Source organism: Vitis vinifera, chromosome 12 (assembly GCF_030704535.1).
Source record: "Vitis vinifera cultivar Pinot Noir 40024 chromosome 12, ASM3070453v1".
Taxonomy (NCBI): Eukaryota; Viridiplantae; Streptophyta; class Magnoliopsida; order Vitales; family Vitaceae; genus Vitis; species Vitis vinifera.
The window spans coordinates 18,985,185-19,006,126 of record NC_081816.1 but is presented as its reverse complement, the minus strand read 5'-3'; the positions used below and the strand labels follow the sequence as shown (position 1 = coordinate 19,006,126).

At 32.6% G+C, this 20,942-nt stretch overlaps 2 protein-coding genes across 2 annotated transcripts; both read right to left on the bottom strand.

The window, feature by feature from the left end:
* Positions 1 to 3,103: 3,103 nt before the first annotated feature.
* LOC100261789 (anthocyanidin 3-O-glucosyltransferase 2) lies at positions 3,104 to 4,797 on the bottom strand. Its single transcript, XM_002273502.4, has one exon. The coding sequence runs from the start codon at positions 4,650 to 4,652 to the stop codon at positions 3,225 to 3,227; it is 1,428 nt and encodes a 475-aa protein (XP_002273538.1). The 5' UTR covers positions 4,653 to 4,797; the 3' UTR covers positions 3,104 to 3,224.
* Positions 4,798 to 10,670: 5,873 nt separating this feature from the next.
* Positions 10,671 to 17,332, bottom strand: LOC100242881 (uncharacterized protein C227.17c). The gene is made up of 3 exons (XM_002276107.5): positions 17,112 to 17,332; positions 14,470 to 14,588; positions 10,671 to 10,966 (listed from the first exon to the last, which is right to left on the bottom strand). Exons 1-3 carry the CDS (start codon positions 17,200 to 17,202, stop codon positions 10,853 to 10,855), a joined length of 324 nt encoding a protein of 107 aa, XP_002276143.1. The 5' UTR covers positions 17,203 to 17,332; the 3' UTR covers positions 10,671 to 10,852.
* Between the last annotated feature and the right edge of the window lie 3,610 nt (positions 17,333 to 20,942).

The window sequence follows — 20,942 nt, the reverse complement described above, 5'->3', positions numbered from 1 at the left end:
AAGATCATAGATTTGAAAAGCTCTAAAGCGAGTAAAAAATTTGTGGAAATTCATTTGAACGGGTCATTTCCCATTCTAGTTCTTGTTAAGGGATGAGTGGTTCTTTATTATGTTTTATATATACATGATGATAGGGGCTGGTACTAATGATCCATCGATTTGAAATAAAGGTGGAATGGTTTCAAAAGAAATATCTATCTGTTTTTCGGTTTTAAAAAGATAAGTTAAAATATCTTTCAATTTTTCTGGGAAATTTTCAGGGATTTGAGATATATGGTTTAAAAAAACATTTTTTAAAATTCCCTGATCCATGAGCTACGGTACTAAATAAAAATTTTCTCTATTTATAACAGACATATTTACGTAAGCTAAATATATAACAAAGAAAAATTCAGGGTCATGATATGCCATATACCCTATTTTTATCCCGAGGTTTTTGGTTCTAAAATGTTTATACAAAAGTTCTTGATTTTTAAACACTTTGTTATATTGAGTTTGTAGGAAAAAGGTTTCGACTAAAAAGTAGTTATCAACTCCAATTAGGTTTTTAACAAGAAGTTTTTCATATTATTCAATCAGAAAAGTTGATTTCTTAATTAAACTAATTACTTCAAGTTGACTGTTCGAACAACTGGTTTGATTGGTTGACATTGTATTGGTTTTCAAATCTTCTATCAGTTTTGCCTGATTTTCTTGGATTTTGATGTTTTGAAATTTTTGGGTTTCTAAAGCAATCAGTTGGTTTTGAAGGTTTTGTAAATGTTGGGTTAAAGCTAACACAGTTTTTCCATAAGCATATTCTAAATTTTGGTTTGAAAAGCTTTGTGGTTTTAAAGACCAAAAATTATCTACAATAACCTTATGTTCTTCAAAAAGGTTTTGAGAAAATAAAGAGTTAAACCGCATATTTGGATTCAACACTTCGTTCAGACATATGGTTCTATATTGGAAGGTTCTAGGTTTAGTAGGTTTTCTTTGAGCCATGTTCTTGTAATCATAAAATCAATCATTAATATTATTAACATTATTAATTATTTGTCTACTTAACCAATATGCTAATATATTATCTTTTCCTTTAATATGTTCAAATTTAGGTTTAAAACCAATTAAAGAGTTTTGAAATTTTATCCATCTTTTGGTGGACATTTTTGAAGAATTTTTGTATTTTTTTTTTCTTTCATGTCGTTCCACATTTACCATCCCAAATCCATATTTTTTTTTTCAATATCCTAAGCCCATGCAAAACATTTATTTATTTTTCAAAATCCAAGATTTATTTTTATCCATTTATTTATTTATTTATTTATTTTTAATCTACTAAATGAATATTCAAAATTTCTTATCTCTTTCAATAAATCAACATATGTTCATAAATTCTCAATCTTTTTTATTTAAAATTTAAATAAACAACCCTTAATCTAGATTGAGATTTTTCAAATAATATTTAAAGTGCTCAAAACTAATTAATGAATTGAAAATACTAACCTAAGGGTTAAAATCTTACCTAAAAATTTGATTTTCAAATCCTAAACCTCCAAATTTTTTGTCCTACATTATCCTTCAAATCTTTCTAGTCTATGTGTAATAGGGTTTTTTTAAATTGAAAAGACAAACAAAATCTAGTTTATACCTTAGACTTTTAATGCAAAAAAACATTTATACCTTATTAAATTTATTTAATTAATTAATTTGTATTTTATTATAATTTACAGTTTTGCCCCTAACAATAACGATGGGGTGTTACAACAAGAGTCAAAAGTGAAATATTAATACATATTCCCATCCATGTATTTTTTTTTTCTTTTTAATACCAAATGGTTTCTTTGCGCATCTACTTGGAATCAACATTCTGAGGAAATACATGTGATATTTATTTCACATAAAATTAGGGAAAAAGTTTCTAACACTATATATATATATATATATATATATATGAGTTTTTCTTAATTTTATTAACACATTTTAAAGTTATGAAGGCCTCTAGGGCCTAAAGTAGACATATCTATATAGTTGGGAGTAAGTCATTACAATTGGTATCAAAGTCGATCTTCCACTCTAATGTAAAAGTTTCTTTGACCTTGCAATCTCATAGGACACACACACACATACATAAACACACAAATGGACTCCCATAATGAGAATATTGTATTTGCATAGGAAGCGATTGTGATATCCCACATTGGATAAGTATGTACTTCTTTTAATTTTATAGATGCATTTTAAAGTCAGAGTTCTTTAGGTTCAAAACAGATAATATCTACATAGTTGGAGAATGTCGTATCTGCATAAGGAGTAATTGTAATATCTCACAATGAATAACACATATGTATATACTCTTCTTAATTTTATGAACGCATTTTAAACTGTGAATTCTTTGGGTTCCAAGCAAATAAAATCACATGGTTGGAAGCAACTCATTACAATATATCTCGTCCAATTTAATCTTTAAATGATTGAGAAACTATTTGAAATATCAATATCCATATGTATTTATTTTTCATTAATATAGGTAATCATTTTCATATTAAAAGAAAAAAGAAATCATCTGCTATTAACTCTTTCCATAATCAAAGCTAAAAAAACTTTAATTCTAAATCATCATCTCCATTCCAATCATCTTCCTTGTCTTTATTTTCTTTCTTACAAGACTCAAAACAACTACCTCCTAATTCAAAAGGCTATAGTTAGAATCTTTTGAGTCTATATATTAATATCTTCCATGCCTGGATGCCTTGATCTACATTGATGAGATATTACTCTTTCCTATAGTTAATTTCTTAAATTCATACCAAAGCATCAAATAGTTTGAGACCATTAATTTGTTATTAAGGCATCGTGCTTGTAGAAAATAAGATACATATTGCCTAATAATTAATTAAATTTCTATCAATTTGTATCTCAAATGGAGGGTTCTCCCTATTAGTGATTCAATTGAACAAATTCTTATAAAGCTTCTTATGTTTATTTATTCCAATCAAACAAATTCAATAGGTTTTGTAGATTTTTAAGCATATGGTTGATTTTATTATTAGTCCAGCTCCCCATAGGAAAATATCCAATTGTGTATTCATTGATCAATGAGATTGACATACAACTAAATCCATGCCCTTGTAAACGTCTTCACTAAATAAGAAAGAGAGAACACCTTTCTTAGTTTGAAAAGTCAAATTGCTTAACAAATTATTTGACCATTGAAATAAAGCCGTTGATAAGTTAATTGGAGCCTACAATGCATCTTTCCCTTTCATCACTTTGCTGTCCATCATGTCTTCAATAAAATGGCCTAAAGAAAAGTGTGAGGATCCACCATCTATCATGACTTTTCTACTTATTTTTTGCATTTCTTTCTTCTTCTGCCTCACTTCACTATTGGTTTTTATTAGGTTCCTTAATCCATTTTCAATCTCATGAGCACTTACAATATGATCACGATCCTTATTGTAATCAATATTAATTTCTACCGCCAACTCCAAATCTTTCACCATTTGAAATGCGTTGATTTGTTGTTCTGCATATATTGGCCATGTGGCTACTGGAACACCATACCATATGCTTTCTAGCAAAGAATTCCATCCACAATGAGATACAAATCCTCCAACAGCTGAGTGGGCTAAAACCGCTATTTGTGGAGCCCATCCAATCACCTTTCCAATTCTAGCCGTCCGATGTAAAAATCCTTCTGGTAGAACTTCCTCAATATTTTCATAGCCGCCTGGAAATTCCATTTTACCCTTTTGGGGAGGTTGGCGAAGGGACCACAAGAAGCGATGCCCGCTGTGCTCTAACCCATATGCTATCTCCTTGATTTGATCCGCACCAAAGCTTCCCCTGCTCCCGAAGCACAGGAAAATCACAGACGATGGAGGCTGATCGTCAAGCCAACGCATGGTGGCACTAGCATCTTGTTGACCCCCACCAGATCCCATTCGGGTGTTGAGTATGGGTCCAACGGGATACACCTCGGGTACTGTACTGCCAGAAAGTGATTGAATGGCATGTGATTCAAGCTCAATAAATGTATTTACCAGAATACCCTTGACTTCTCTGAATCTCCTTGTGTGATACAGAAGCATCTCAGCCCCTCCGCTTTCCTTGTCAAACATCCAAGCAGGGAAGACGTTACCCGGAACTGAGTTAACAAAAGTCGGAACATCCAACTCAGCATCCGAGTCCTTGAACTCATTAATATCCAAACCCTCATAATCATGGAGGAACTGAACATGTAACAGGAAGCCAAGAACAGCAGCGCCGGAAGAGAAGAAGAGATAGGAAGGCACCCCAAACTCATCGGCCACGTCAATCATGTGGGTGCAGAGCATATCAATAATGAACCCAGAGAGCCGAACCGAGTTGGAGCGAATGAGCTCGTGGACGGCGTCTCGGACGAGTGGTATGTGAACTTTGACGAATTCAGAGATGAAGTGACCAGACAGGGTCGTTTCGGAGCTGACCTCTACAGGAGGAAGTGTGACGAAACGTATGGAATCAGAGTCCGTGTCCATACCTTCAGTGGACCCAAACGGAAACTTCATGATGAAAATCGTGATTGAGAATCGGGGGTCTCGCTTAGTAATCAGCTTTGCAATCTCCAGTGCAGACGCAAGGTGGCCGACGACAGGAAATGGGATGAAGACCAGCTCAGTTTGCTCCATCACTAACTAGCAGTTACTGCAAAGACACAGAAAAAAGGGATGTTTCGAGGGCTTTGCGGTGGTGTCACGCTCTTATACTAGTGGCTGGATAGTATTGGAGGGCAAAGGAACCGATGTCAGGTCTTTTAGCTCGTTCAATGTATTAATACAAATTTTGGAAAAGTCCATAGCACTAAATTAATACAAATTAAAATTCAAATTTGGACCCTTTCAGTTGTCCAATAAAATTTTAGTATTAAATGAAATGACAAATATATGAAACCAGATTACAAACAAAGGAGACCAAGGTATTAAATAATGGGACCAAAGTATAAAGCAATAACATTAATAAGGTACAATGCAATGGGACCACATTAAAGATACAGAGTAATGAGATCAAAGTCTAGGTTGAAGATTGACACAAAGGTAGGTGGTTCTAGATTTCTCTCATTTTAACTTAAAACAAAGAATAAAAATATGATTTATATTATGAAAGTTTAGAACTTGCTTATGAAATACCTAGTGGCAAATAGGTAGCTCTTTTTTTATTAGCTCAAATTTTTCTTTTTAAATTTTTCTTTAAGTATTATAGACAAAATAAAAAAGTTCAATGGCACAAAGAGACAACCATTTACATGGAAAACCACCCACAAAGTCTCCCAAAAACTTTGAGGATGTGAAACCCATCAGGTCAGAGACCATTGAGGGATTTGGAAAGATGTTTTAAAAAAAAAAACAATTTAGGAAATTTAAGAATCTTAAAAAGATTTTATTTTTTTCAATTAAAAATATTTAGAAATATTTTCTTTTTTAAATTATCAATTTAAAATTCTTTCAAAATTAATTTTATTCTCAATTTTTGTGTATATAAGTCCATCCTATGTCTTTTATATTATTATTTTCAATAAACTCAATCATACATACCTGTTTAATTCTAGATTGATTTTGTTAGCAACCTTGAATCTTCAAAATATATGTAAATCACAAGAAAGTACATATAGTCCTAAAACCAAGATGGATGGAATAAAATTGTCAACTTAATCTAAATAATCTAATCCACTAACAATCTCCCCTTCTCTAGCAATTTTTTTGACAAAATAATGATTACATAAATCTCCTAATATTCTCAAACAAAGTTTACAACTTGTTGATCAATGTCACTCATCTCAACCAAACATCCTATAAATTGATTTTCAATATCTACAACGCATCTAAAAAATTCTTGAAATCTAGAACATGTAATTTGCATACTCTTAATAAATAAAACATGTGAAAAGCAGTGTGTGGGAAAAAACCAATAAAACAATATAATATGATCACAATCAATCTTGCTTGGAAAAATAGTTATATCTAATTCATCTAGAAAAAAATGGATATCTTCATAAATAAATATTAATACAGGTTATCAATTAGATATCAAAATAATCATATGAATTTCTCCCTCTTTTTGTTCTAAAATTACTAAAATATAAATTTCTAATCATGTAAGGTTCACTTAGGGCTAATAGAGTGCCAAAGATGCAATTCTTGAGGCAGATGAGGTGAAATTCCATAGTAGTGTGTGATTTCAAAATTGAGCAAAATTTCAAAATAAATTTTGAAATTAAGTTGAATTTATGAAATCACCATTTCAACTTGAAAATGGTCTTTCAACTCTACCTAGTTGCCTTCTAATGGCCATAACTTATTTGTTTTAGTTTTGATTTGTGCATCATTTGAAATGTTGAACTCTTAAGCTTCAAAACCATATATAGCTTGCCCCAAAAAAGATCTTGGAAAGTGCTTCAAAAATCATGTCAAATTCAAGGTATGTCATATTGTTGAATCTCATGTCTTATTAGTGTTGAATCTCTCTTCAAGCATAATTGATCTTATACTCTACTTTGGATGAAAGTGACTTTAGCAACTTGTATTCTTTTTCTCTTTCAAACTTGAAATTAAACTCAAAATACATGTTAGATCCATAATTAAGGTTTTAACATCAATTTGAGTTAAGTTGGATGATGTGAGCTTTTTATATTGCATAAATCATATCATATATATGTCATTAGAGCACATATTTTGGCTTCAATAAACCCCCTTATGAGTTTAAGGCTTGTGGCTTTATCCATTCTATCTTCCAAAACAAAGAACCTTGGCCTCCATTTTTATAGAGAGAATTTCACCATTGTTACATGTCAAAGTCCAAGTGAGAGGTTATTAGGTAGAAGATTGCAAATTATTTGAGACCTACATCATCCTATTCTTCATTTGGATTTTGGTCTAGGAACATCTAGATCAAAGGTATATTTTTTTAAGCCCTAGATCTATAGTTTTTGAATTATTATCGCTTTTGTTATGTAGATCTAGTGAACCTAGATAACTAAAGAGCATGCACCTATGATCTAGGGTTATCCATATAGGTTTAGTGCTTAATGCCACCCCACCCTTTTAGTTCATTAGTTTAAAGTCAAGAAACAAGAGTGAGTGTTGGGATAAAGTTTGAAATGCACATACATAAAGTTTGAGTCTAATAGATTCTCATGTTCACATATAATTGTTATAATCAAAATGACACATTTAGAAGATAATTCCCCAAGTTGTACCATGAAAAGGTGGACAAAATATTTTAAAAAAAAAATTCTAAGATGTAATCAAATCATGCTAAGCAAAGTGAAAGTGGTGATGCTTCATAATCCATATGCTTTGGTGCTTTGAGCTCTCTAAGAAAAAAAGATGGTTTATTTTGCTTCACAAATACATCAAGGTTTCATGGATATATACCAAACATCAAATAGATAGACGTTATGTAGAATTATTGAGATTTTCAATATTACATCCGAAAGGGAAGATCACATATCCTCAAAAATGGGCATAAACACAAACACTCATTCTATGAACCTAGAGAATTACCTTTTTTGGGATCTAAATAATGTGAAGAATAAAGGGAACCTAGGTGGCTTAAAGGCCAAACTACATAAACCAAAAGATTTGGTAAATGTAAGAGTGCATGTCACACAATTTGAAAATGGCCAAAGATGTAATCAAATACAAAATTTGAATAGCAATATCACCTTACAAGATGAGTCCCTCAATTTACATATACAAGTTGACATATCAAATGAGGAGTATCATGCTCATATTCTAGAACATAGCATGACTCAAGTAATAACCTTTATTGTATTTATTTATTTATACTTATTTCACCATTATTTATAATGATTTGAAGTATTTATGTAACTCTCAAATTGTATCTACAAGATCACATATCTTTTTTTTCATGAAAACATGAAACTAGATCAACATCGACCGTTGGAAAGTTGTTAATCCACTAAATTCAAGTGACCATATCAAAAATGTCAAAGTCATGACGGATCAGTCACCTTAGTCTTTAAGTAAGTTTGGACATTTTTTATTTGTAATAAAAATAATCTATTTGAAATCATTTGAACAATCGCTACTACTCTTCTTAAAGGGTAATATATCTCACAAGCTCCTTTCTAAATAGTAATAACATAACCCTTTTCTTGCAATTGACTAGCACTCGACAAATTACTTTTCAAATCAGGAACATAAGAGACATTAGAAATTGTTTCCACAAAACCATTTTTGGTTTTTATCTTAATGTCACCTTTTTCGACAACCTTCACAGTAAAACAATCACCAAAACTCACATTGGTATTAAAGTCTTCATTTAAATGAGAAAAAAAAAAAAAAAGACTTACTACCACACATATGTTTATTGTAGCTTGTGTTCACAAATGAGACACCTGGTTCAATCTTGTTCTCATTCTCATGGAACACTATCAACATGGAATTCACACATGGAAAGGCGTAGACATCCAGGATATAAAAGATGCAGGAGAACCACCATGCTATTGCTGATTCTTTTTTAGCTTTGGCATATATAAAAAATAATATGTGCAACTTTTTTAAACTTTCATTATTTATAAAACTTAATTAAACATAAATATCTACCTTAACATTTAAAATAATAAAATATATAACTTTTGATATATAGATAAAATTAAATAATATAATTTTTTTTTCATCTTAAATACTTTCTCACATTTAAATATTATATATGTTATATTTAATAAAATTAAATATATGAATACAATTATATTAATCCTTATTATTGTTTTGTGATAATATAATATCAAATATAAAAAATAAAATATTAATAAATTTTACAATTATATATATATTCTAATGTCTTGCATCCAATTCAATTATTGATCTGGTTCTGAAAACATTGTTATTAAGTGACAACTTTAAAGCTTACTCTTCTTTGACTTGATGGACAAATTTGTTTTCATGAACACGCAAAAATCCTTGCAATTTGTCAATTGAAAGTTCATCAAGATCCTTTGATTCTTCAATAGAACAAACAACAGAATTAAATTTCAAAGTCATTGATCGAAGAATTTTCTTTATTATTGTAATGTCTATCATTTTGTCACCATGAATCTGCATCTTGTTGACAATTGCCATCGTCCGTGAAAAGTAATCCATAACCAATTCTCCTGAAATCATTCGAAGTGTTTTGAGCTCAGACCGAAATCCTTGAAGCTATTGCCTCTTTGTTCTCGTTGATCCCTTATATTTTTTCTTTATAGGATCCTATATTTGCTTGGAGGTTTCTTTGCAAAGAACTGTTTTCAAGATTAAGCAATCAATTACTTGGAAGAGATAATTTTTTACCTTCAAATCTTTTAGCTTCAATCATTCCAAATATGTCTTCTGTTTCTCTGTCAATACCACACCAGTTGTTGGTTCTTCTATTCCCATACTGACCACCTGCCAATACTCCTTAGACCTCAAAAGGTTTCCCATTAGCATGCTCCAATGGTTATAATAACCATCAAAACAAGAAATCGTTGGCTACACAAAATTATCAGAGGCCATTATTCACTGTTGTTGCTGCTGCAACACAAAACAAAGAAGCTACTACTAAAATTTTGTGTCTCACGAACTCTCTCTCTCTCTCTCTCACAGTTCTCTCAGGCTCACTTTTGTTTTAACCCATCCTTCTGACCAAGCTCTGATACCACTGTCAATAATTTAAAATCTAAACGGACTTCAAAACATAGGAGACAACTTCAAATTCTATTCATATTAATAAGGTATTTGTAATTTGAATGCAAGGAAATTAATTTAGATAACTTAATACAAGAATTGAGATTTAATATCAATTTGTAAGTTTTTAATTTTATGTGTGGAGAGAGATTAAGAAAAAATAACCAAAATAGAAAAATTCTATATAAATACATTTTCTTGGTGGGACCTTTTTGAAAAAAAACATAACATGTAAAATTACATAAATAGGCTTTCATCATAATTATATTCTCATTTTGCTATGGTAGAACAAATAATGTATTTGTACACATAAAATAATATAACATATTTTATTCATTTTGTGGAGGAATTTAGAGAATATGAGTTATATGGAAAGTTATAAATCAAAAGACTTTCAAGGGAGTATGAAAAATATTAAACTTAGAAGAGTTTTATGCCGTGTTTAAAATTGTAGTTAATTTCTATGTTTAGGGAGAGGAAGAAATAGAAGTAAAAGTAATTATTAAAACTCAATATTTTTTTCTTAGAAATTATATTTATCGATGATTATATAAGATATAAGGACAATTTTAATATTTTTAAAATAAGTAACAATCCGATTGTAAAATCGACTTAAGAAAAAAAATATTAGCATTTCAACTTTTTATAAAAAAAAAAATACAATTTGTGGGTATTCCCTTTTTTAGCCTTTGCTTCATTTTTTATTTTTTAAAAATTTTTCTACTAAAACCCTAATTTTTTTTATTCCCTTTCTTATTGGACATGAACTACATATTAGTTTCTACCATCTTTTCACACTTAAATAAACTCATTTTGAAAAGTTTAGTGAATTATTTTTTACCATATTTGATAAAATGATTTAAATTAAATTAGAAATAAATCAGTTAGTAATATTCTAATATTAACTTTTTTTTTTCTTAAAAATTATATTTTAACAATATTTATAATAGAGGTAAGAATAGTTTAAACATTTTTACCAACTTGAGGGAAAAAAAAATACTAATATTTAAACGTTATAAATCAGAACAATGAAAATGGAATGAAATAGAGTAGAAAAATAAAGCCGAAAATAATGGGTTGCCCAATTAAGTGATGGCTACAGAATCAGTCCCTTCTCTGCCCAAGGAAAAAGAGCAAGAAAATAAAATAAATTTGGGGTTTGGTCACTCCATGTCGTCTAAATGTCCAAACACTTCCTTCCAGTGAGATGAGGATTCTTCTGAAGTCCTAAAAGTCCAGATGTGAGGCTTGTCTTTCTCACGATTTTCCAGAATTTCCTGCATTTCAAACATCAGGTCTGTTACCTCCAGGATCCAGCAAAAGACATAATCAAGAGCTACAAAATGAAGCAACTGTGAAGTGAAAATATATGGCCATTCTCTCCCACAGTTGAAGTGAATGTATCTTGTTCAGCTACAATTTGGAAACCACTGCCATCATCAGGTGAATGCCTGGGGTTTTCTGAGGTGACCAAAATGTTGGAAACCACTGCAGTGGTCATGGTTGGCTCCCTCCCCTCCGAGAGAAACTAGAGGGTACTACTTGAGACACAGAACTCAGGGATATGCACCCTATGCATCTCAATGATGGACCTGACTTTTCATCACCTAGTTGGAATATTAAAGGTCTAGGCGAGATGGCTGGAGCTGGATGCTTCTTTGGGTGGTTATGGATACTCATACAAGGCTTGTGCCAAGCCTGCTTTGACCAGATTAAGAAGAAAGATGAATCTCCTGTGTCCTCTGGTCACGTGTAAGATTCATCAGAAGTTCAGAATGCGCATTCTCTTACAACAGGCTGATTTTTTGGTGTTGTTAATAGACTGAGCCTATAGGCCTGAGATCCTGGCTCACAAGGTTTGCATATGCAGAGTGTTGCTTTAGGTCATAGTGCAACTCAGCTAGCTTCTCCTAATCCTAAGGCCCAAATGGCCAAAATCATGGAGCCCAATATCCATGATGCCAAGCAAATTCTCAAAGGGAAGCTCTCTTTTATCTTTTTAATCTTCACAGCCACTGCTCTGCCGTGACAAACAAAAAAGAGAATACAACAATATTTGGATTATCCTATCAAAGCCTCAAAGACCTCCTCTGAAACAGATCTCTCTCAAGCACCTTGCCTCCTCCCTTTGAATAGAATTTAAACACATCTCATTAAAACTAGGTCCCCAATCTCCTGGTTCTAATAGGAGATTCTTAAAAGCATTTACCACCCCCCCTCCCTCCCCCGTCTCTCTCTCTCTCTCCAATTCAGGATCTTCTGAGGGCCTTACCCCATTCAGCTTAAGCAATTTTTTCTAACAAAGCCCACTTGCTGAATTCTTCAGCATCCTTTTTCCGAGCCCCCACCTCTGTTGATAGGATTGCCTCTTTCTCTTTAAAGTCTCAATAACCAATTGGGCTAAAACTTTTTATTTCCTAGAAGCCCCTTCCCAAATACCTTTTTGTTCCACACCTTTAGATCTCTTTTTAGAGCTTTTAACTTGCAGGCAAGAATGAAGCTGAATAATCCCCTAAAGTTATTACTCATCCACCACAATTCTAGCTGCTCTTTAAACCCTTCCACTTTTAGCCACCTATTTTCGAACCTGAAGGTGTTTTTCCTTTTCTCATCCTTCCTTCATCCGACAAAATAAGAAAGTGATCAGAAACTAGACTCTGAAAACAACTTTGCAACAAATTACTAAAATGGTTCTCCCAATCTCTCAATACCAGGAAGCTATCCAATCTTCATGAAAGTTGATTATTCATGCCTCCTCTCCACGCATATGGACCCCCTATTAGATAAGAATGCACAAATTCAACTCTCCTATCACCTCATAAAAGCATCTCACAGCTGAAGACAGCCTTACACAATTCCTTCTTTCCCTCATGTTTCTGACTACAATAAAATCAATCCCCTCCTTAACACCAATCACATAGCCCTTTGATATTCCCCAACTTTCCCAGAACTTTTCTCAGTCTCTCCCCTGAGTTGGCCAGTAAACCTTGGTGAACACCCATGTAAAACTATCATCAACAATTTCAGAATCAACATGATACTGAAAACACTCCTTTTTCCATTTCAATCGATTCTAAATGATGTCCTGTTACCCTAAAAAAACTACAACACAACCAGCTCCTCCCCTAGCTTCCATAGCACCCCACTTTAAGAACCCACCTACCCCAAGCTCTTGACTAAGTTCAGGATCATCTCCTGCACCTTGGTTTCTTACAAACACACTAAGTCTGCTTTTTTCATTTCGATAAGATACTTCATTATTTTTCGTTTCTTCTCGTCATTTACCCCTTTGACATTCCAAGATAGGATTTTAAGCTTCATTGACCAACTGATACTATCTCCCTCCCATTCTTGCTGGCACCATTCACTTTCTTTAGTCCACCAATGTAATTCACTGAGCTTTCCAGCTTACAAAGCACTCTTGTAGTTGTGGACACATTGGTGGATTTCCTTTTCTTTGCTGAACCCAAAGTCGGAGCCCCTCTTCTTGACTCCTCCTAAGCAGGGCTAGGATCTCCTTTTCGAACCCAGTCTCTGGTATTGCTGCAAATCTGCTAGAAAAGCGATCAATTGCTATTTTGAACCACCCGGAATCAGAAAAGGTCATGTCATCATGGCTAACTTCAAGATTTCCTTCTGCAAAAACAAGCTTTCCCCTCATCCCCACATCCACCCAGCCTGCCAGGTCCCTCTTAACATTTGCTGGAAACTCCATCATCCTCCCATCTTGTAAAATCATCTTCAACAGACCTATCTCCCATACAATGACCATCACCATGGATTCCACCTATCCAGAAACTTCCCTTGACCTCCCTTTCTATCAGTTCCACTGAACCAGGGTCCCCCTGAGAGAAAGGAGAAGAAGCCCCAACCCTAAAGAAAAAATAGAGGAAGAAGAACCTGGATTCGTATCCACTTCCAAGGACGAAGATTGATCTTGAGCAGCAGAAGCTTCTGGAGACGCCTCTGAACTTCACATTGCTTCAACAAGGGCTTTGAATTGACTTCGAGGCTCCTTTGCAGAGTGTACCAGAGAGGGCCTTCATCTAGATGGGTATTCTTATGCCTCAGCAACTTAGAAGGTTCAGGGCCCTTCTTGGCCCGACCCATAGCTACAAAGCACCTGCTTCTCCTCACAATTTTTTCAAGCATGAAGCTTGATTTCCTAAATTCCAAACAGATGCTATAAATGTCATGGCTTCCTTTTCTTTAACAAATTATTCCAATTAATTTTCAAATTCAAAGCATCCACTGTCAAAACCCATACACAACTCCCAACTTGTTACCATGCTGACAACACAAAGTAAATAGCATGAAGTAATGCTGTTAGGAGAAAGCAACAGCTACCAATTTTCTTGGTGACAATATTGAAACTATTCCTTTTACGATGCAATTCCTTGTGGCCACTCCCAACCACCAGTTTCTGCCACATATGTGCAGAGGTAAAGGTTGAGGTAGAACCATAAAAGAAAAAGAACCAAGGAAAATATCGAATTAGAACTCTACCATGAAGTTAACCACAAGGAAAAAGGGAGGTTCCCAAATTTGAATTTAGATCAACATGAAATGGAGCCCAGAAAAATTTCTACTGCTGGAGTATTTATTGTTTTCAAACCTAAACAACCAAGAATTAAGACTTGGATCAAGATAATGAATCCATGCAAACATTTTTCCAGATTCCTTATTTCTAAGATTGTAGGTAGCCTTAACACAATGAGAGAAAGAGAAAAAAAAAAAAAAAAAACCTAAGTTTTAAAGTAAATTAAGTTTAACAACCCACCTGCACCTCAGAAGATCGTTTTGTTTTCAGACTTAAACAGTCAAGAAGAGAACTCCATTTATCAGCACAGTTATCAAGAACACCGAGCCGATAATACTGCTGCATTTGATGAACTGGAGCTGTCAGAAGATAAATGCTCATCAACTTTATTGCTAAAAGCATATGCAAGGGAACAAATAATAGGCCAGAAAAGAGAGTTAGAAACAGTCAAAAGAACAGCACAGCATTCCAAAAAACCAGAACAGGCCAACACACTGCACACATCCCCTGTTTTTCTTACCAAAATGCTCTTGAATGTGGTTCCCCATTTAAAAACACTATAACACAAATGGAAGTTCCTCAAGAGAATACCAAGGGGGATATTCTTTTACAAAGTAATATCAACTGAATATTCAGAAAATGCAAAGGTAACTAGACAGCACAATTGGATGTGCTTCAATAAAATTGTAGTATCTTTGATTTAGTTCTACAAATTGCTGCAACTGCCAAGGCTTTTCACATTCCTTGATACATATAGCAACCACTCTCTTTCATGTACATGCATTAAATTCCAAACTTGCTAGCTTGTTCCCATTCTACCTTGTCAGGCATTCCATTACATTTCAATTACCACTTCAGATTATAGGAGATGAATATTCTCCAACTGATCGGTATGTATCCTTCTTCCCGAAGGAGGAAAGAGTATTTACTTTGACCAGTAACTCTATTTCATAGAGGACATATATGAAGATGCCTTGTCCCTTTATAGCAAAATCTAATAAACCTTCAATTACTATGAACTTGTCAACTGCCTATATAAATTACAAGTGTACCATCATAACACCATCAAAATTGGTTTTTACAAAATAATTCTAGTTACTTGTGAGATCAGGGATTGACCATAAGGCATTAATACATGTATATGACTTGAAATATGCATCCACACATAATAATGCTAAAAGTCCACAGTAAGTCTATATCCAATCAAGGGGCTTGACAGAGCTAACTACTTTAAAGATTAACTAATAAAGACAAACCCGAAAACGGTGGTTAAGGACACGAAACAAAAAACCATAAAAGCATGCAAAATAAGAAAAGCAGGCGAAACATGTTTTCCTTGTACAGTCATGACTTATCTTCTTAGTGATTTCCAGGTACCCCGTAATTTTTTTCTCCCTTTCTGGAGAGGTAGGGTTCACCTTACAAAAGGCTGCAAAAGTGTTATTTATGGAATAATTTGAGGAAATGATTTGCGTTGGAGCATTATTTAGTTGGATCTGGGAACAATTTTGGGTACAAAACCTACTCTCTTCACTCTTTCAATTCTCAAATTTTCATTATTTTTAGTTGTTATTTTGGAGATAATGGCAGTGATTGGCAATAGATCATCCAGTTTCTAACTCCTTTGTAGTTTAATTGTGCATTGCCTTAAGGTTTATATTAAGAATTGCTAAAAGTAGTCATTCATGCTGCTTTATTTCTGGTACAAGAGCTAGGGTTTCCACAAGAACCACAACATACTTATTATTAGAGGGAAGATTAGACCTGCAAACAGCCTAGGACCAAAGAATCTATGAGAATATATGGCTCATGCATATTGTTTCTTATGGAAGAATGATGTAAGCCTAAATACTGCACAGGATGATGAGTCCAAGAGTATGTGATGTTAGCTGGCAATGAATAGTCTCCAATTTAACAGAAAATATAGCATTAGATGGAGCAAACTAGAAGACAAAATTGGTGCATCCAAGATCCAACAGAACCTAAATAGGTGAAACAAGCAATTGAGTTGAATTTTAAGTCCAATTCCCACTTGATTGAATCCCAAATTTTAGGATCCCAAATGGGTACAATACTTATTTCTACACACAGAGAGGAGCTTCAAGACTCTTCACCTTTTTTTTCCTCTCCTTACAGTGTTCCAAAAGTTGTCTTTTAATTAGGGTTAAACACGAGGAGAAGATGGTGCCACGTGATTTTTCAGACACTCTGGAAAGAGGGGCAATGTAATGTTCCAAGACATCTGCATCTCCACTCTGAATTCAAAAGACTCAAAGCATTGTACCGAGCAGAATTTTTCTTTTGAGACCCCTATATTGCAAACTTCTTCTGTTCCCCTCCAATCTGATGTTTTTCCTATATCTCAGGTCAAACCACATGTACTGAGCAATTTCTACACATTTTTCTTCTTCATTAATAAATTCAAACCACCAAAATCAAAGTTTCCTAAACCCAAAACACCAAAAAACAAACCTTAATCTTCTACATTGCAGGATTTCATGCAAATATTAATGCCCCAATCCACCCAATTTGGGAGAAGCCTAAAATACAAACAACAACAGCAACAACTGCATCACTAAAATACTCCACTCTTGATTCTGAAACCAACAGAATAACATTCAACATCAAAATTTAACAAAAGAAGTATCAAATTCTTCGATTGCAATCCTAAGATTTCACCCATTCTAAATTGTTCAATTCCATACATGACTTCCAATAATAGCAAAAACCCAACATTACCAAAACCCTATCATTCTCACAAATCAATTAAAGAAAACAGGATCGAAATTTTCAACTGTGAATACAAATGTTGATGTGGAAATGAAAGTAAAGAACGAACTGAAGTGAGACGATTTATGGAAATAAAAAATAAAAAAACATACAGTAACAAAACCAGAGATTGTCGATGCAGGTCTTGCAGGACAGGCGCCTCTTAGGAACGGTGGCGGCTTGGCCCTCGCCCTCCGAAGTCATGGCTATGCCGGTCGTTCCACAGAGGAGGATGCTACGGCGTCGTTTTCCGGCATACGCTGTCGTTTTGCACTTCTTCACTCTTATTTAACTGCGGCTTTTCCCATATAAATTGGGCCGTTGGATTTTTTATCCATTGCCGTCTCACGTGGCACGTCACCGTAAAGTATCCCTCCGTTTGGCTTGAAAGTAAAATTTGTCTCTCGATTTTTATTTTTTTTAAATCAAAACAATTTGTTAAAAAAACATTTTTTTTTCAATGATTTTAATTAAGAGTTTAAGGCTAGTAAAAAAAAAAATTCATAGTTGAAATGTGTTTGACCACAAATAGTGTTTCAACCACCTTAAGGTCATGTTTGATATTCGAGAATAAAGATTAAGAATATATATCCTATTCTTTTTTTTCTTCATTGTCATGTTTAGATAATCCAAGTAAGTATGAGAATGGAATTAAAAATACTTCTATGAAGATGAAATCTTGTTTATAAATAAGATTTCAAAGGGTCTTTAAGAAGAGATATTTTAAAACATTTTTCAAAAAATAAAAAACTATTGGATAAGTGGTTTTTGAAAATAATTTTTTATTTTGATTTTATAAAAAATTGTAAATTCAATTTATGTAATATAAACTAAATTTAATTCATATCTTATTAAAATAAAAATAATTTTTTTATTAAAAATGTATATTTTTAATAAAATATGAATAGTAATATATAATAAAATCATAAATTATATATTTTTAAAAAATATTATAAAAAATATAAATATTAAAATCCTCGTAAGCATAATTGATTTATTTTGTTAAAAAACAATAATTTAAATTTAATAATTACTATTAATATTGTATTCTAAATGAACTTAAAAACAAATAAAGTTTAATTTTTTAAGGTATACATAAGCTAAGTTTTTCTGAAATTTTTTAGTTGGATTATAATTAATTATTTAGTTGTTTGAATTTCAAATTATTTTTAAAAATTAAAATATTTATTAAAGAATTTAAAGTGTTAATTATGTGTTTGTGTGCATAAATTTTGTAAAGTCTTACAAAACAAGGAAAAAATAGAAAAAAATTATACAAATAAAACTTTTGTACTAAAAATAATTGTGGAGTATAGATTTAGTGATAATATTTTTTACAAAAGAATTTTTTTTTCTCTAAATCATTTACTTTGATCACAATTTGAAAGACAACAATGAAAACACTTTCTTTGTTTTGGAGATTAATAGAAGGTTTAGAATAATTTATTTCTAAATGACTTTATTGAAAGACAAAAAACATATGTATGGCACTTTGATTTCTCCAACTTGTAAGAAAATTTTATGAAGTCTTTTTTTCTTTGTAAAATCTTTTTTCCCATATGAAGTTGTTTTCACTCTCCTCCCCTCAAAAGAAGTCACACGTATTTATAAGTAAAGTTAAAGAATTCAATTTAAAATTCCCAAAATTTGATGGGTTAATTAGTACTTTAATTGTTTGATTTGATTCCTTTTTGAAGACTTAATTTCATAGCAATTAAATTTCATCACATATAACCTTTTGAGTTGAGTTGCATGCCACATGTTTGATGGGTAGAACCTATCCCTTATCAAACCCAAAATTTGTTGAACTACAATTTAATGATAATTTAATTCATTAATTTTTTTTTATGTGTTTCATTTAATTTAAAATCAATTTATTGAGAAAATTCGTAAAATATAATTATGTGTACAAGAGAAACAATAAAGTCATAACTATATATTTAATGAATCTTTTATTTTGCAGTTATTCATTTAATTGTCTATTACTTTTTTTGCGATTATATATACTTTTTAGTTTTAAATTACTTATTGTATTAATAAATCCAATAAAAGTCTCGCTTAATTTGAAATTCACTAGTGAGAAAAAAAATGATTTGATGAAAAAGAAAAGCAATAGAGTACCAATTTTTGCATCCATAAATTTTTTGTATTTATTGGTTCATTATTTGAGTTTTAAATTATTTTTAAAAATTACTAGATTTATTAGTAAATCCAACATAATATGTTTTGTTTAATTTGAAGCTTATTTACCTAGAGAAAAAAATCACAAAATTATGATTATATAAAAGAAATAAACATTCATTCAAAATGGATTTAGGTCAGTGACTTTTTACTATTAATTCGATCGGTTTTGAGCTACATAACTTTCTAATACTAGTTGAATCGATTTTGAATTTTAAATTATTAAATATTTTGTATTAAGCATGGCATGGTTTTGAACCTATTTGTTTAACAAAAAATAAAATAGAGAGCATTATATATAATGTCTCTCGCCTTGATTAAAAGACAATCATTTCATTTTTTTTCTTTTTTTGGGAAAGTTATGCTTTGAGCTTCCCATCCCAACATAATAGCATTTTCGAAACCCAATAATGGGAAATATGATAATCAACTTTTAATTTGAAAAGTATTATCATTTTTGTGCACTTTGAGTCGGCTCCATCTTCTGTGCCCAAATTGCCCCTCCATTTCTCCAGCTCAATATCCTCAACATCATCTCAACCTCCATGTCACTCTCTCTCATTTGGAAGCTTTCTCTCATCTTTCTTCACTCCCGACAACCCAAAATTTCTCTCATTTAAGTTCAAAAACCCAAATCCAAAACTCCAAGGCAGTGTCAAAACGCGCCTTGAAAGTCCAAGAGAATTCGAGAAAAACGAAATGGAGATCAAGTGGACAGAGTAGGTACCCAAAAATCGAAACCCTAACCTCCAAATGAGTCCTAAACTCGCAAATCTGTGTCCAAGATAGTTCTATCGGCAAGAAATAGCACCAAACATCTCAACTAGACCACTGAATCGACAAAGCCCTTGAAGAACCAGAGGAAACGGTGCAGAAAAATGAAGCGCAAGAGACTCTCGAAGTATTGGGTCCCAACGAACCAATCGACCGATCCTTGACCAGTCCTCGACCGAGAAGAAAAGTCTACTAGAAGAGAGAGAATGTTTGTTCCATCTTTCGATCGAACTTCGACTAATCACCTTTGGTATTTTGGTGACTGTACCTTAGGTACTACCTTAATATCCCTTAGGTACTAGCTTAATCTACTTTAGATATTACCTTAGTTAAACTTGTGTACTACTTGTGTGAAGGCTCAAAACTTCATTTGTGGATATTGCTTACTTCATTTGTGACCCTTAGAGCATGTCATTATGTGATTAATTAGTGTGGTCAATTGGTTCACCTTTGGTATTTTGGTGACTAAACCTTAAGTACTACCATAATAGCCCTTACATACTACTTTAATCTATCTTAGGTACTACCTTAACCGACCTTAGATACTACCTTAGTAAAACTTGGGTACTACTTATCTGAAGCCTCGGAACTTCATTTGTGGATATTACTTACTTCATTTATGACCCTTAGAGCATGTCATCATATGATTAATTAGTGTGGTCAATTGGTTCACCTTTGGTATTTTGATGACTATACCTTAGGTATTATCTTAATAGCTCTTAAGTACTATCTTAATCTATCTTAGGTACTACCTTAACCAACCTTAGGTACTACCTTAGTAAAACTTGGGTACTACCTATATGAAGCATCGAAACTTTATTTGTGGATTTTACTTACGTCATTTGTGACCCTTAGAACATGTTATTATGTGATTAATTAGTGTGGTAGGTAGTATCCAAGTTTTACTAAGGTCGATTAAGCCAATACTTAAGGTAGATTAAGATAGTACCTAAGGCTTATTAAGGTAATACCTAAGGTACAATCACCAA